Below are 16,075 nucleotides of genomic sequence, written 5' to 3'. Positions count from 1 at the left end.
GTTTATCTGAGAACGTCTTAGTTTCCCCCTCATTTTCTAAGGGAACTTTTGCTGGTATTCTTGTTTGACACTTTAAATATGTCATTCCACTGTCTTCTGACCTCCAATGTTCCTGAAGAGAAATCAGCATTTAGTCTTATTGAGGATCTCTTCTGTGTAACTTTTTGGATGTTTTTTGCTGCTTTCAGGATTCTATCTTTGGTTTTTGAAAGCTTGATTATGTTGTGGATCTCTTTAGGTTTATTCTACTTAGAGTTTTTTGAGCTTTTTGGATTTATAGATTCATGTCCTTCCTCAGATTAGGAAAGTTTTCTACTGTTGTTTTTCAAATATTCTTTCTCTCCCTTGCTCAGGGATTCCCACGATAAGTTTATTAGTTCTCTTATTACTGTCTCACAATTCTGTTAGGCTTTTCTCTGTTTTCTTTATCATCTTCTCCTATTACTGTTCAATCTCATTAATTTTAATTGCCTAATTTGCTGATTCTTTCTAATTTGCTGATTCTTTCTTCCGCCACCTGAAAACTGTTGTTAAGACCTTCTAATGAATGTTTTACTTCATTTATTGTATACTTCAGCTCCAATGTTTCCACTTAATTCTCTTTTATAGTTTCTGTCTCTTTATTGAAATTCTCATTTTGTTCCTGCATCATTTTCTTGATTTCCTAAATTTAGTTCATTGTCAGTGTTTTCCTTTACTTCTTTGAGCATATTCAATATTCTTAGGTTGTGTGTGTGTGTGTGTGTGTGCTTTCAGTGAAAGTTTACAGCTCAAGTTAATTTTTCATACAAAAATTTATACACATGTTGTTATGTGACCCCGCTTGCTATCCCTGTGATGTGACAGCACACTCCTCATTTCCACCCCAGATTTCCCATGCCCATTCAACCAGCTCCTATACCTTTCTGCCTTCTCATCTTGCCTCTGGACAGGAGCTGCCCATTTAGTCTCATGTATGTACTTGAACTAAGAAGTACACTCTTCATGAGTATCATTTTATGTTTTATAGTCCTGCCTAATCCTTGTCTGAAGAGTTGGCTACAGGAATGGTTTTAGTTCTGGGTTATGAAGAGTCTGGGGACCATGTCTTCTGGGGTTCCTCCAGTCTCAGTTAGTCCATTAAGTCTGGACTTTTTACTAGGATTTGAGTTCTGCACCCCACTTTTCTCCTGCTCCATCAGGGACTCTCTGTTGTGTTCCCTGTCAGGGCAGTCATTGGTGGTAGCCAAGCACCATCTAGTTCCTCTGGTCTTAGGCTGATGGAGTCTCTGGTTTATGTGGCTGTTTTTGTCTCTTGGGCTAATATTTTCCTTATGTCTTTGGTGTTCTTCATTCTCCTTTGCTCCAGTGGGTTGAGACCAATTGATGTATATTAGATGGCTGCTTGCTAGCTTTTAAGACCCTAGACACCACTCACCAAAGTGGGATGCGGAACGTTTTCTTAGTAAACTTTGTTATACCAGTTGACCTAGATATCCCCTGAAACCATGGTCCCCAGACCCCTGCCCTTGCTACTCTGTCCCTCAAATGTTTGGTTGTGTTCAGAAAACTTAGTTTTTGGTTTAGTTCAGTGGTGCTGACTTCCCCCGTATTGTGTGTTGTCCTTTCTTCACCTAAGATAATTCTTGTCTACTGTCTAGTTAGTGAATTTCCCTCTCTCTCCCTCTCCACCCTTGTAGCCATCAAAGAATGTTTTCTTCTGTGTTTAAACCTTTTCTTGAGTTCTATAATAGTGGTCGCATACAATATTTGTCCTTTTGCAACTGACTAATTTCACTCAGCATAATGCCTTCCAGATTCCTCCACGTTATGTTTCCCAGATTCATCATTGTTCTTTATTGTTGTGTAGTATTCCATTGTATGAATATACCATAGTTTTTTTACCCATTTGTCTCTTGATGGGCACCTGGGTTGTTTCCATCTTTTTGCTATTGTGAACAGTGCTACAGTGAACATGGGTGTGCATATATCTATTCACATGATGGCTCTTATTTCTCTAGGATATATTGCGAGGAGTGGGATTGCTGAATTGTGTGGTACTTCTATTTCCAGCTTTTTAATGAAGCATCACATCAATTTCCAAAGTGGTTGTATCATTTTACATTCCCACTAGCAGTGTATAAGTGTTCCTGTCTCTCCATGACCTCTCCAACATTTACTATTTTGAGTTTTTTGGATAAATGCTAGCCTTGTTGGGGTGAGATGGTATCTCATTGTAGTTTTGATTTACATTTCTCTAATGGCTAATGATCGTGAGCATTTCCTCATGTATCTGTTAGCTGCCTGAATGTCTTCTTTGGTGAAGTGCTTGTTCATATCCTTTGCCCTAATACTGTTGTTCTGAAGTCTTCTAATCTGTCTGTTATTCAAACTTCTGTAGGAGTTATTTCTGTCTCTTCACACTGTTCTCTGAAGTGGGCCAATCCTTTCCTGTTTCTTTGTATGCCTTGTGATTTTGTTGTTGTTGTTGAAACTGGAATATCTTAATGTGGTAATTCTGAAACACGTTCTTTCCTTTCCCAGGGACTGCAGTTATTTATTTGTCTATGTATTTATTTATTTACCTATACTTTGTGAAGACTGTAATAGTTTGTCTGCTCAGCAACCGCCCCTGACTACTTTTACAAAGACTGCCTTCCAAAACATGGTGTGGACTCTGAGGATTCCTTTCCAAAGCCTGTGCCCAATTAATGTTTGAAAGGAGATTTCCTTGCACTTTAGGGAAGGAACAAATAGCAAAAAGCAGAAAATAAATATCTGATTTTCCCATTCCTCAGAGATTGCTGTTGTTATTTAATTAAGGCTGTAGTCAAATGTTTGTTTAGTGACTTTTCCAAGCTAAATTTTGGAAGGTTTGTGTTCCAGTTCTCTTATCTCTGCAGTCAGTAGCTTGATAGATTTCACCAGAGGGCTCTCTAGCCCTTTGAATCTGCCAGCAGGGTGAAGCTATTTCTGAGACAGGTCCAAAACCACTGCAGTGGTCTGCATCCATCCCTCAAGGCACTATCAGACCAACCCAACTGTACATACTGTGTAACTCAAAATTCTTAGAGAATCGCCTGCCCTGGTACCAACTAGCCACTCTAGGAACACAGGCCACTGACTCTACCACCATACAGGGGCTGAGGAATGGGGATGGTGGCTGCTGGTGCACGTGGTTCACCTGTAGGAGATCAGCAGTTTGTCTTCATCAAGCACTCCCCTGGTTAAACTAAGTCTTTGATCCTGTTCCAGAGTTTCAAAATAGTTGATTTCAATTGCTCCTTCTAGTGCTATTGTTACATAGGTAGAGGGTTGGACTTCTAGAACTCCCAATACCACCATTTTGCTTAATTACACACTGCTATTGAAAGTTTGAAATTCTGTAAGACACTTTCATACCAGCCCTTCTCCTTCAGCCTCACTGCTATTGAAAGTTTGAAATTCTGTAAGATACTTTCACACCAGCCCTTCTCCTTCAGCCGTTAGAAGCCAAGTCTATGCTTCAGTATGCGTCAGACACACTAATTAGACCCGTGTGATTAAGTGTGGATGGCACTGCCTGTGGGCTTTGTTCTTTACCCCTCAGTCCTTCAGGCAGCCCCCAGACAGATATAAAAAGACAGACACAACAGTCTGCTGCCTAAAGCAAAGACTGTTCCACACACTTCCAAGCCAGAGAGTGTGCCTCTGTCTGGGAATGCGATTTGCCATTCTTTACCACAGCAACAGCCTCTGCCACAAAGGCAGGGATAGGTGTCTACGGTGAAAGAGAAAAAAGATAGTATTTCTACCATTTAAGAGTAGGCTTTTTCTTAGTTCAGTGTTTTTTTAGATGTTGTAATTCTTTGGCTCGTTTCCAGAGTTCTGAGATTATAAATTCACCTATATTGGCTTGATGTTTTCTGTTTTTGTTGTGGGGAGACAGGAGCATGTAGCTACTTACATTGCCGTTTGCCTCTGTTTTAAAACACGTGGGATAGAAGCATAATCCATCTTCAGAACCCTGCTTTCAGAACCCTTTTTATATCCATGCAGCTTAGCTCATTAAGTTATATTAATTTAATGATGTTGTTATTGTGTGCCATCTAGTGGATTCTGACTTAAATTTAGTGATAAAATCCAACCAAACCCACGGCTATCAAGTCAGTTCTGACTCATAGCAACCCTATAGGACAGAGTACAGCTGCCCTATAGGGTTTCCAAGGCTGTAATCTTTACAGAAGCAGACTGTCACGTCTTTCTGCCACGGACTGGCTGGTGGGTTTGAACTGCCAACCAGCTGAACTTTTTAACCACTACGCGACCAGGGCTCCTTCAATTTAGTGATAGAGAGTGTGAAATAAGGCTTGAATATAGTATAAGATAGATTTCATAGCACTAAATGGGTAAATATAGTGCAACAGTGGGGTTTTTTAAATCCATCTAAAAGTGTGTATGTGTGTATGTGCATATTTATATATACCATGTTAAGAATATTTAACTTTTTTTATATCTTTTTTCTCCAGAAAATACATTTGAGGTAAAACTGTTTAAAAATAGCTCAGGCCTAGGATTCAGTTTTTCACGAGAAGATAATCTTGTACCTGAGCAAATGAATACCAGTATAGTAAGGGTTAAAAAGCTCTTCCCTGGACAGCCAGCAGCAGAAAGTGGAAAAATTGATGTGGGAGATGTTATCTTGAAAGTGAATGGAGTCTCTCTGAAAGGATTATCTCAGCAGGTAAGCACCTAGCATGTGGAGTGTAGCGTTTTTAATGATGAGATCGATTGGCCTTTCAGGACAATTTCATAATTCTAACTTAACTGTATCTTGATTTCATTTATTGTGCCCACAGGAAGTCGTATCCACTCTCAGGGGAACATCTCCAGAAGTATCCTTGCTTCTTTGCCGACCTCCACTTGGTGTGCTACCCGAAATTGATACTGCTCTTTTGGTGAGACCTATGAGATATGCTTTATATTTTTATAGAATATTTATTTAAAGATTAATTCAGCCATAGTGATTTCATCCTTGATTGATCTCCTGGGCTTATACCTAGTTATGTCTTTAGCTGAGAGTGTTACCTTGTGTCACTTAGCCTCTCTGAGTGCTTTCTATATTTGTAATATAAAATAATTAGATTCACTTACTGTTCTCTCCCTTCCAATTCTAGAATTCTAGGATTTTAGGAATTTCTTTTCTAAAAAATAATGGTTTTAACACTAAAAATCACAGAGAAAGGGATATGTTTGTCCATTTTCTTTTCTTGAGTCAAGAAATAGCGAAAAGATCAAAAATCTGTTTTGTTTATAAATTACTTACTGATAGGTAGGAGTCCATACAGAGATGAATAACAATATAATTGAAGAAAGACTTCCTTTGGGCTATCTAGTTAGCATAGTGCTGCACTACCAGTGAATGGTGACTCCTGGGTATGAACAGCAGGAGTATCTAGCCCTTAAATAAATATTATTTCTAAACCGTTCACCCTTACATTGTGGTGGGGAGGAAAGAGGACGTTAGGCAAATATTAATAGGAAAGAAACATTCCTGTAAGATACATTATAAATAGCATTTTAAAAGGCTATATTGATTTTTGGCAACGGACAGGAAGAATTGAGTGGAATCCCTTGGTGATTATACAAATTGATACAGTCTTTCTGGAAAGCAATTTGGAAATATTGAACAAGACCTATAAAAATGCCCTATGTTTCAATAGTGTAAAAAGTTACAAGGAAATAACAGAAACTCGGGTGAAAATTTGCGAAGTTCTAAAAAAATAATAATAAATTTTTTTTCTAGGTTTCTATTTTTTTTTTATTAATAGTGCAAGCTAAAAATGACTTCTGTATACAACAAAAGGAAAAAACTAGAATAAATTAAAGGTATATCCATATGTAAGACTATTATACCGTTACTAAAATTATTTTCAAAGCACATTTAAGTACCTCTGAAAAATATTTGTGATAGAAACTTTAAATTTTAAAAGCAGAATAAAAAGTACAATATATAGTATAACCCTATTGTGATTTAAAGTTTAATTTGCAAACTATTAACAGTTGGTATTTTTATATATGATATTTGTATATTTTTTTTATTCTGTAATGAGCATAAATTACTTTTATAATCAGAAAATTAATTGAATATATTAATAGAAAGTGCCATTGTTCGACATGTTCACTTTCAATTAAGTTTTTCTAAAATTAATATTTAAGTGTCACACTGTTGTCTTTTTAAATGTCTTCGTTATAGACCCCAGTACACTCTCCAGCACAAGTACTTCCAAACAGCAGTAAAGATCTTTCTCAGCCGTCATGTATGGAGCAAGGCACCAGCTCAGATGAAAATGAAATGTCTGACAAAAGCAGGCAACAATGCAAATCCCCATCCAGAAGAGACAGTTATAGTGACAGCAGTGGTAGTGGAGAAGATGACTTAGTGAAAGCTCCAGCAAAGATGTCAAGTATGAGCTGGAGTTCAGCTTTGCGTCAGACTCTAAGCAACATAGTATCACAGACACAGGGTCGCCATGAAGCATCCAGGAGTCAAGAAGATGCCATTTGTACCGTGTTTTACTGTCCTCAGGAAATACCCAATAAACAGGAACTTGAGCACAGGTATTGTCAATATTATGTGTAGCACTTGAAGCAATTGGCTGTTTTTAGTAACAGTAGCAGCAACATACATTTCTGTAAGAATTAAATGTGTCTATCGGTAAACTTCACAACGGTTAGGCAGATGATGACCATGTTGGATGTCTAGGTGTTCCGGCTGTTTTAATTAGCATCCAGTAAGCTCTCTATTCATTCAACCTGAGCCTTGCTTCCTTCTTGGGCATATTCAGTAGCAATTGGCAAGGTTATATTTCACCTTAACCAGCAGGAGAAGAAACTTATTTAAGTAATGATGGATGGATAAGTAGATAGTAGAAATATAAAGGGAAAGAGAGTGGGAGGGGGTTGAGAGTTTGCAAAAGGTAGGAAATAAAAGAGTATAGAAGATGGGGAAAGGAGAAATGAGTGAACGCATAGAAGTATAAGGGGAAAGACTACGTCTGTATCTCATAATAGTTATTCATACATTTTACAGTCTGTTCATTTCTTTGAGTATATCCAGGTCCAATCATATTTCTTCATGTTTTTTTCCCCTGTTCTCTCTTCTGAAATAACCACAAGAGTTAAGAGTTTTATTCCCTCTTTTTCTTACTAACTTGAAGCATACATTTTGATTACATCAGCTTCAGCCTTGAATTAATAAGGAATAGGAATCAAAACTATTACATTTAACCTGTCTTATTGATTCACACAGCTTAAAGAGCTTCTTCAAAATAGAACCTGGAGAGGTGATAAATTGGTAATGTTAGCATATAGCCGTCGTGAAATGAGTTCATTGTTCAGAATCAGACAAAAAGTAGCTAGGGTCTTAATCAAAATCAAATGTAAGTATTTTTTAAGCATTTTCAAATGTTTAACATTTGTTTATGGCACACACTTAAAATACTGATATTGCAATGTATTTGAATAACACTCTTGCTTCTTTGTAGTAATCCTCCTTCCCCTCTACCACTGGATGTAACTCCTGGACAGAGTTGTCAAAACCAACCAGAATCTGCTTCCTCTAATTCAATGGATAAATATCATATACATGACACTTCTGAGCCTGCTAGGCAAGGGGACTTGACGTCCTTGAAAAATGACTCTGAAAACCACCTTGAAGACTTTGAGCTGGTGAGTTATTTCCTCTGTATTAAAATAATTCTATATTTACTGAAGTAAAATATAGATACACACAATTTCTTTTTAGTTGGGGAAAGACTGTCTTTTAGAGTAGCTTCATATCTGTGTCTAATGAGTGTTTATATATCTGGTATATAGCTGAGAAAACAAAGAAAAGGACAAAAAGACCTGGGTACAAATTACTTAATTTTTCTGAGATTTAGTGACTTCAGCTATAAAATGGGACTAGTAGCCTCATAGGTTAGTGGTTAAGGATTAAATGAAAGACTTAGGTAAGGACCTAGTACAGTGCCTGCTGCAGAGTAAGACACTTAGGAAATATTATTTTTGCTTATTTTATACATTCTCATGAGCTACTTTTTAAACTTGAATCAACTTTGGATGTAATTTTTATCCTTCATACTTTTTTTGCATCCAAATAGAACCCTTTAGATTATAATAATAGCCCTAGTATCTCAAAACCTACATTTTTAGTTTTGAAACTAAATTTTCAATCATAATATCATTTACACTGATTGAAAATAAACCTTTTTCAATATTGTTTTAATCATCCAAGTAGAATTTACTGTAGAAAAATTAGAAAATAAGGCAAAAGAAGATTAAAACGGCCTAGAACCTCACCACTCCAAAACCGTAAACATTTTGGCATTTTTTTAATAGATTTTATGTTTCCCTGTAAACATACAGTTTGTGAAAGTGTGTGTGTGTGCGCGCGTATGCGCACACGTGTGTGTTACTTACATTTTAAGTTTCATTTTCAGCAATAGAGGAGCATAGACTTTGAATGATTTCCTTAGAAATTTGTCAATCTCTACATTTCAACTGAAATCTTTAAAAAAAAAAAAAAACTATACAAACAAATGACGTTGCGACATTTAACTAACCAAAAACTTCATGTTTTCATAAAAACAAAACAACTCTCTTTTGCTGCTCTTAGCATCTATTTTGGTAGGTTATAAATATATGAAGCATTTTTCTGAACCTTCCCTCCAAGAAAAGTATTCTTTAATCATAAAGCATAACCATACTATGCCCTCATTTATCCTGAACGTACCAGAAAGGAACCCTGAGTAAGTTCTGTCTCAGCTATCTCTAGGCAAACAAGAACGAATATAAACCCAACTTCCACATGGGGGACGTTCTATCTAGAGTTGGGCTGACCTGGTTTCTTCATTTGGGCAAGTTAATTAAACGTTTAGTCTTCTCTTTCCTCCTCTGTTGATCAAAGGAAATAATAGTACTCTGCTTCCTGTTTGTCTATATGGCAAAATAGATAACCTGAAGGAATTACTGTTTTCTTCCCTTAGGAGGTAGAACTCCTCATTACCCTAACTAAATCTGAAAAAGGAAGCCTGGGTTTTACAGTAACCAAAGGCAATCAGAGTGTTGGTTGTTATGTCCATGATGTCATTCAGGATCCAGCCAAAAGTGATGGAAGGCTAAAACCAGGGGACCGCCTCATAAAGGTGAGACATTTAAAATTCCTTTTTAAATCTGAAAGTCCCTTTGATCTCAATTAAAGCATAAAACAAGCTCTCTTGAGTCTCAGTCGCAGCAAGTTTCTTAAATTAGTAAGAGGATAAATTTCCTTTATTAGCAAGATAATATTTATTTGTTATGTATTTTATATTTTACATTTTCATTCCATTGTGCTTAATGAATTCCAGAGTAAAGGGGTGACAGTAAATGCAGATCACTCTTTATTTTGAATCTCTTACTGGCTAATCTGTACTATATAAAAAGTTAGGAAAATAAAGGTATTTTCTTGGCAAATTAGCCTCTCTGCTCCAAAAATTGTAACCCTACTTTGGCCTTTTCTCATTTTTTAGGTTAATGACACAGATGTTACAAACATGACTCACACAGATGCAGTGAACCTGCTTCGAGCTGCACCAAAGACAGTCCGGTTAGTGCTCAGACGAATTCTCGACTTACCCAGGATGCCAGTGTTGCCTCACTTGCTGCCTGACATTGTATTAACATGCAACAAGGAGGAGCTGGGTAATGCATTTTCAAGCTTTATGGAGAATGATTTTCTCAACTAGATTAAGACAATACTCTTATGACTAAGGAAATAAATACTTTCTATTCCCCGAAGGTTTTTCCTTATCTGGAGGTCACAACAGTGTTCATCAAGTGATATATATTAGTGATATCAACCCAAGGTCAGTTGCAGCCATTGAGGGTAATCTCCAGCTATTAGACCTAATTCATTATGTGAATGGAGTCAGCACACAAGGAATGACCTTGGAAGAAGTTAAGGGAGCATTAGACACGTCACTTCCTTCAGTGGTCCTGAAAGCAACAAGGTACTTTGCAACTATTTGTAGGGGTGGGTGTGTGTGTTTGTGTGTGGATTTGTGTGTGTGTGTGTGTGTGTGTGTACAAGCACACATCCCCACACACTTTAGCTTGTTTATTATTCTTACATTTTCTTAAAAATATTCCTGAGTTAATAATTCATAAAGTGGCAAGGATTAGTAAAGTTAGAACAAACTTCCTGAAAGACAATTGATTCTCAAAGCACATTGAGTGGATAAATGTTTGGATATACATTTGCAGTTAATAGAGTGATTACCACATTTACGTTAGAATGTTTTGCCCCAGTAACACAGTGGTTAAGCCCTCAGCTGCTAACCGAAAGATCAGCAGGTATGGCCCACCAGCCGCTCCACAGGAGAAAGATGTGACGCTCTGCTTCCATAAGGATTACAGCCTTGGAAACTATGGGGCAGTTCTACTCTAACTGAAAGGGAATTTGTTGGCTTATATGTTTGAAAAAATCTAGAGAAAGGTGGTCTTCAGGTGAAATTTGATCAGGGCTCTGGCTCCATTTCTCTGCTATTTTCAGTTCCTCCCACCTCTGTATATCAGCTTCATCCTCAGGATGGCTTCCCTTATGATAGTCAAATGGCTACTTAAGGTTTCATGCCTCATACCTGCATACACACCATCGAGAGCAATCTTCAAAGAAAAGAAAAATCCCACCAATCACAATGGTAAAGTGAGTACTATGTGCTGATTAGTTTAGGCATAGATTATTGCCAATCCCTGAATTGAGGCAAAAAGATAAGAATATATTGATGGGCCTAGGCCTGTCACAGCCCATTCTCAGAGAGGGGAGGTGGTCAGACCTTCCTCAACCTCGTGTCTACCACAAATGATGGATAGAACCACCACATCCACTATACCTCCTAACAATTTCACCTTCTAAAAAATGCTAATAGCAACTTTTCCTTCACACATTGTGAAATAAATTGAGAAAAATGTACCTGAATTCAGGCTTTCTGGATTACAGAGTTATGATCTATGAAGGGAGAAATGACATTTGTATCTGATACATGGTGAGTTTTATGTAGTGTATCTTTTAAAATATGGGACTATATTACTTTAATCATTTGATAATAAATTTATGTGTTCCTTCTGCACTTTTAAGTTTAATTATGTAATTTTTTCCTTGAATGTAATCTCTGACCCGATTCCCTCATATATTTCTAAAAATTGTATTGACACTTATTTTCCCAGATTCTTCTAAACAGTTGGGGGGGGAGGGGGAACTCTTCAAACAACCTGGAAAATATTTTCATGAAAATCAACATCTCTGCTACCCATAAGTCTACCTGAATGTTTTGCCTCAAAATCAGTAGAGCATCCTTCACCCTATCCCTGAAATCAATTTCTTATGTCTTTTCTTTTAGCTTAGCTGTATTCACTGAAGATTAGTAGTGGTAGCCACAATTACTTTCCCCTTCATTCTTCTTCCAGTGTTCTCCCCACTATCGTATATACCTGTTTAAGATCTATAGAATAGCAATAATGGAAAGGGTACATATCTGTGGTAATGATCTGTATGTCAAGAGCTATAAAGCGTCTGAGATTTTACCTTACATGCAAACTAGTAAGTTAGCCTGTTACTGTTTCATGGATGCTGGCAGAAGACATGAGACTCCTGGATCAGAGAGAAAGGACTTTATTTTTTTTTTTTAATTAATTTTTATTAAGCTTCAAGTGAACATTTACCATTCCAATCAGTCTGTCACATGTAGGTTTACATACATCATACTCCCTTCTCCCACTTGCTCTCCCCCTATTGAGTCAGCCCTTTCAGTCTCTCGTTTCGTGCCAATTTTGCCATCTTCCCTCTCTCTCTATCTTCCCATCCCTCCTCCAGTCAAGAGTTGCCAACACACTCTCCAGTGTCCACCTAATTTAATTGGCTCACTCTTCATCAGCATCTCTCTCCCCCCCGCTGACCAGTCCTTTTCATGCCTGATGAGTTGTCTTCGGGGATGGTTCCTGTCCTGTGCCATCGGAAGTTCTGGGGAGCATTGTCTCTGGGATTCCTCTAGTCGCATTCATATCATTAGGTATGGTCTTTTTATGAGAATTTGGGCTCTGTATCCCATTGGCCTCCTGCTCCCTCAGGAGTTGTCTGTTGTGCTCCCTGACAGGGCAGACATCGATTGTGGCCGGGCACCAACTAGTTCTTCTGGTCTCAGGATAATGTAGGTCTCTGGTTCATGTGGCCCTTTCTGTCTCTTGGGTTCTTAGTTGTCGTGTGGCCTTGGTGTTCTTCCTTTGCCTTTGCTCCAGGTGGGTTGAGACCAACCGATGTATCCTAGATGGCCGCTTGTTGGCATTTAGGACCCCTGGCGCCACAGTTCAAAGAGGGATGCAGAATGTTTTCATAATAGAATTATTTTGCCCGTTGACTTAGAAGTCTCCTCAAACCATGTTCCCCAGACCCCAGCCCCTGCTCCGCTGACCTTTGAAGCATTCATTTTATCCCGGAAACCTCTTTGCTTTTAGTCCAGTCCAATTAGGCTGACCTTCCTTGTATTGTGTGTTGTCTTTCCCTTCACCCAAAGCAGTTCTTATCTACTGATTGATCAATAAAAAACCCTCTCCCTCCCTCCCTCCCCCCTTTGTAACCACAAAAGTATGTGTTCTTCTCCGTTTTTTCTGTTTCTCAAGATCTTATAATAGTGGTCTTATACAATATTTGTCCTTTTGCCTCTGACTAATTTCGCTCAGCATAATGCCTTCCAGGTTCCTCCATGTTATGAAATGTTTCAGAGATTCGTCACTGTTCTTTATCGATGCGTAGTATTCCATTGTGTGAATATACCACAATTTATTTACCCATTCATCCGTTGATGGACACCTTGGTTGCTTCCAGCTTTTTGCTATTGTAAACAGAGCTGCAGTAAACATGGGTGTGCATATGTCTGTTTGTGTGAAGGCTCTTGTATCTCTAGGGTATATTCCGAGGAGTAGGATTTCTGGGTTGTATGGTAGTTCTATTTCTAACTGTTTAAGATAACGCCAGATGGATTTCCAAAGTGGTTGTACCATTTTACAAACCCACCAGCAGTGTATAAGAGTTCCAATCTCTCCGCAGCCTCTCCAACATTTATTATTTTGTGTTTTTTGGATTAATGCCAGTCTAGTTGGTGTGAGATGGAATCTCATCGTAGTTTTAATTTGCATTTCTCTAATGGCTAATGATCGGGAGCATTTTCTCATGTACCTGTTAGCTGCCTGAATATCTTCTTTAGTGAAATGTGTGTTCATATCCTTTGCCCACTTCTTGATTGGGTTGCTTGTCTTTTTGTGGTTGAGTTTCGACAGAATCATGTAGATTTTAGAGATCAGGCACTGGTCTGAGATGTCATAGCTGAATATTCTTTCCCAGTCTGTAGGTGGTCTTTTGACTCTTTTGGTGAAGTCTTTAGATGAGCATAGGTGTTTGATTTTTAGGAGCTCCCAGTTATCTGGTTTCTCTTCATCATTTTTGGTAATGTTTTGTATTCTGTTCATGCCCTGTATTAGGGCTCCTAGGGTTGTCCCTATTTTTTCTTCCATGATCTTTATCGTTTTAGTCTTTATGTTTAGGTCTTTGATCCACTTGGAGTTAGTTTTTGTGCATGGTGTGAGGTATGGGTCCTGTTTCATTCCTTTGCAAATGGATATCCAGTTATGCCAGCACCATTTGTTAAAAAGACTATCATTTCCCCAATTGACTGACACTGGAGAAAGGACTTTATTTCTAATGGCACAGCAAGCAGAATGAGCAGGATGTTTATAGCTGCTCCTCATGTCCCCTAAGTCCCATAGAGGTGATGCATACAGGCCTAGTGGATGCATGTACATGATGGGTTACATTGCAGGAGAGGAACACTGAGCCTGAGGAAACTGTCACTGGATAGCAACCTGTAAGAAAGCCTGCATTTTCAATGGGGGTAGGTTACTTCATCCCTCAAGGCTGCAGGAACACAACCTTGAAAAGATGGCCTAGCCTTCTCGGCCTACCTAGCAAGAACATACAGAGCTCTTGGCAAATTGCCTCTCCCAACACTACACCTTAGGCAACCTCCCTTTTCCAAGCATCAGTAACAGTGAGAATCCAAAACAAAACCCATTGCCACTGATCTGATTCCAACTTGTAGCAACCCCATAGGACAGAGTAGAACTGCCCCACAGGGCTTCCAAGGAGCAGCTGGTGGATTTGAACTGCCAGCCTTTTGGTTAGCAGCTGAACTCTTTAACCACTCTGCTACCAGGGCTCCAGTAACAGTGAGATTGCATACTACTTCTCAGTTTCCATAAGGACAAGGCCGAGCCTTCTCTGTTTGTTTGTGAACCACACCCTCCCCTCAGAGGTATTTTTGTGTAAGGGTTCTATGCTAATTTTTTATAGCAACGTGAGGGAAAAAATTTGACATACGCTTGGGGCATATTCCTTTTTTTGGCTGTTTTTCAGTTTGGTTGTTACTATTTGTATAGTTCTTTGAATATTGTTTTTTTTTTTTTGAATATAAATATTTAGTCTAGATTTTTATTTTAAATAATTTAAAAGAAAAGCCAGTATTGAGTACTTTAAGTATATAAATTACTTCTAAGTTACCTTTGTATTGAATTGTAATTAGTTTATGAATAATAGCAGTGTTTTAAATGGGAGGGGGAAATGTGGTGATGTATTGAACTGAAACTTAAAGAAAGATTATGTTAATAAGTGTTAAGAATATCTCCCCCTAGAAAATACACAGATGACTGCTCTTCAAAGTATTGTGTACAGTTTCAAGCAGGTGTTTGAACCCCCTGAGGCCCGTCCAGAATAAAACTCCTGAGGCTAAATAGTTAACAATAGGTTCAAAGAATATTTACTACAAATATATTTAAAAATTTGCAATTACCTTTTCTCTTTTTACAACACAGAGGTGGACATCCAGTAGTCCCCACCACAAAGAGGGCTGCCAGTTCAAGTCCAAAGCCAAACAAGGCCAGTGGTAAGGATGTGCTCACTTAAGACACAAGGAGTTATGCAGATGTGACTATTTTTTTTCCAACATCAAGCTTGGATACTGTCTCTAAAAGGTTTTTATTGTCTTTCCAGAATTTTTTACAGGATCTAAGTGAAAAAAAAATCATATTTAAATAAAATCTTTAAAATAGTTGAGCATGGAATTTAGCACCAGATAAACCTGAGTTTATAAGTCCTATGTGACCTTAGAAAGCGATTTGATCCATATGTAAGTCCCTATTCCTTATCAGTAAAATAAGGATATTAAAAATAATAATGATATAATAGTATCTACCTTGTAACATTATAAACCAAACAAGCCTGTTGCCAACAAGTCGATTCTGACTCATAACAGCTCTATAGGACAGAGTAGACCTGCCCCATAGGGTTTCCAAGGAGCAGCTGGTAGATTCGAACTGCCGACCTTTTGGTTGGTAGCCAAACTCTTAACATCTGCACCACCAGGGCTCCATGTAACATTGTCCAAAAACCAGACCTAACCCATTGCCATCAAGTCAATTCCAACTCATAGAGACCCTATAAGTCAGAGCAGAACTGCCCCATAGAGTTTCCAAGGAGCGCCTGGTGGATCTGAACTGCTGACCTGTTGGTTAGCAGCTGTAGTTAGGTATAAATAGAATAATACATGTGGAACACTCATTATAGTGCTTATTGCATAATAATTTAATCAGACATTTATTGAATTTCTGCTCTGTGCCAGGAACTGTTGGGGATATACCAATGAGCAAAAGAAAGTACCTACCTGCCTTATATTCTAGCATAATAATAGAAATAGTCATTTTTGTAGTTACAGCGGTAGCAGCAAACATTAATTTAATGCTTATTCTGGACCAAGCACTCTTCTAAATGTTTTACTCCTGACAACAATCCTGTGAGATACTATTACTATTATCCTGATTTTATAGAAAGGGAAGCTGAGGCACGAAGAAGAGAAGAGTTAATAAACAGTAGAGCCAGAATTTAAGCCTAGGAAGTCTGCTTTCATGCTTCATTTGCATCATCAAGGTCAATAAATATAGTTTATATTGCTAGTATTAATATAATAAAGAATGT

General features: G+C 38.0%; 1 protein-coding gene across 16 annotated transcripts in view; it reads left to right on the top strand.

Moving 5' to 3' along the window:
• PTPN13 (protein tyrosine phosphatase non-receptor type 13) overlaps positions 1 to 16,075 on the top strand; it is a 1,019,774-nt gene that overhangs the window by 967,971 nt on the left and 35,728 nt on the right. For all 16 annotated transcript variants that reach the window (XM_049885787.1, XM_049885797.1, XM_049885791.1 and 13 more), the window contains 8 exons: positions 4,488 to 4,702; positions 4,818 to 4,916; positions 6,215 to 6,579; positions 7,506 to 7,689; positions 9,006 to 9,164; positions 9,528 to 9,699; positions 9,797 to 10,007; positions 14,917 to 14,987. In XM_049885787.1, coding sequence (XP_049741744.1) covers positions 4,488 to 4,702; positions 4,818 to 4,916; positions 6,215 to 6,579; positions 7,506 to 7,689; positions 9,006 to 9,164; positions 9,528 to 9,699; positions 9,797 to 10,007; positions 14,917 to 14,987 — 1,476 coding nt within the window. The remainder of the gene's footprint in view (positions 1 to 4,487; positions 4,703 to 4,817; positions 4,917 to 6,214; positions 6,580 to 7,505; positions 7,690 to 9,005; positions 9,165 to 9,527; positions 9,700 to 9,796; positions 10,008 to 14,916; positions 14,988 to 16,075) is intronic.

This window comes from Elephas maximus, chromosome 5 (genome assembly GCF_024166365.1).
Source record: "Elephas maximus indicus isolate mEleMax1 chromosome 5, mEleMax1 primary haplotype, whole genome shotgun sequence".
NCBI classification, from domain to species: Eukaryota; Metazoa; Chordata; class Mammalia; order Proboscidea; family Elephantidae; genus Elephas; species Elephas maximus.
Note: the sequence above shows the minus strand (reverse complement) of the source record. Positions and strands in the feature narration are given on the sequence as shown.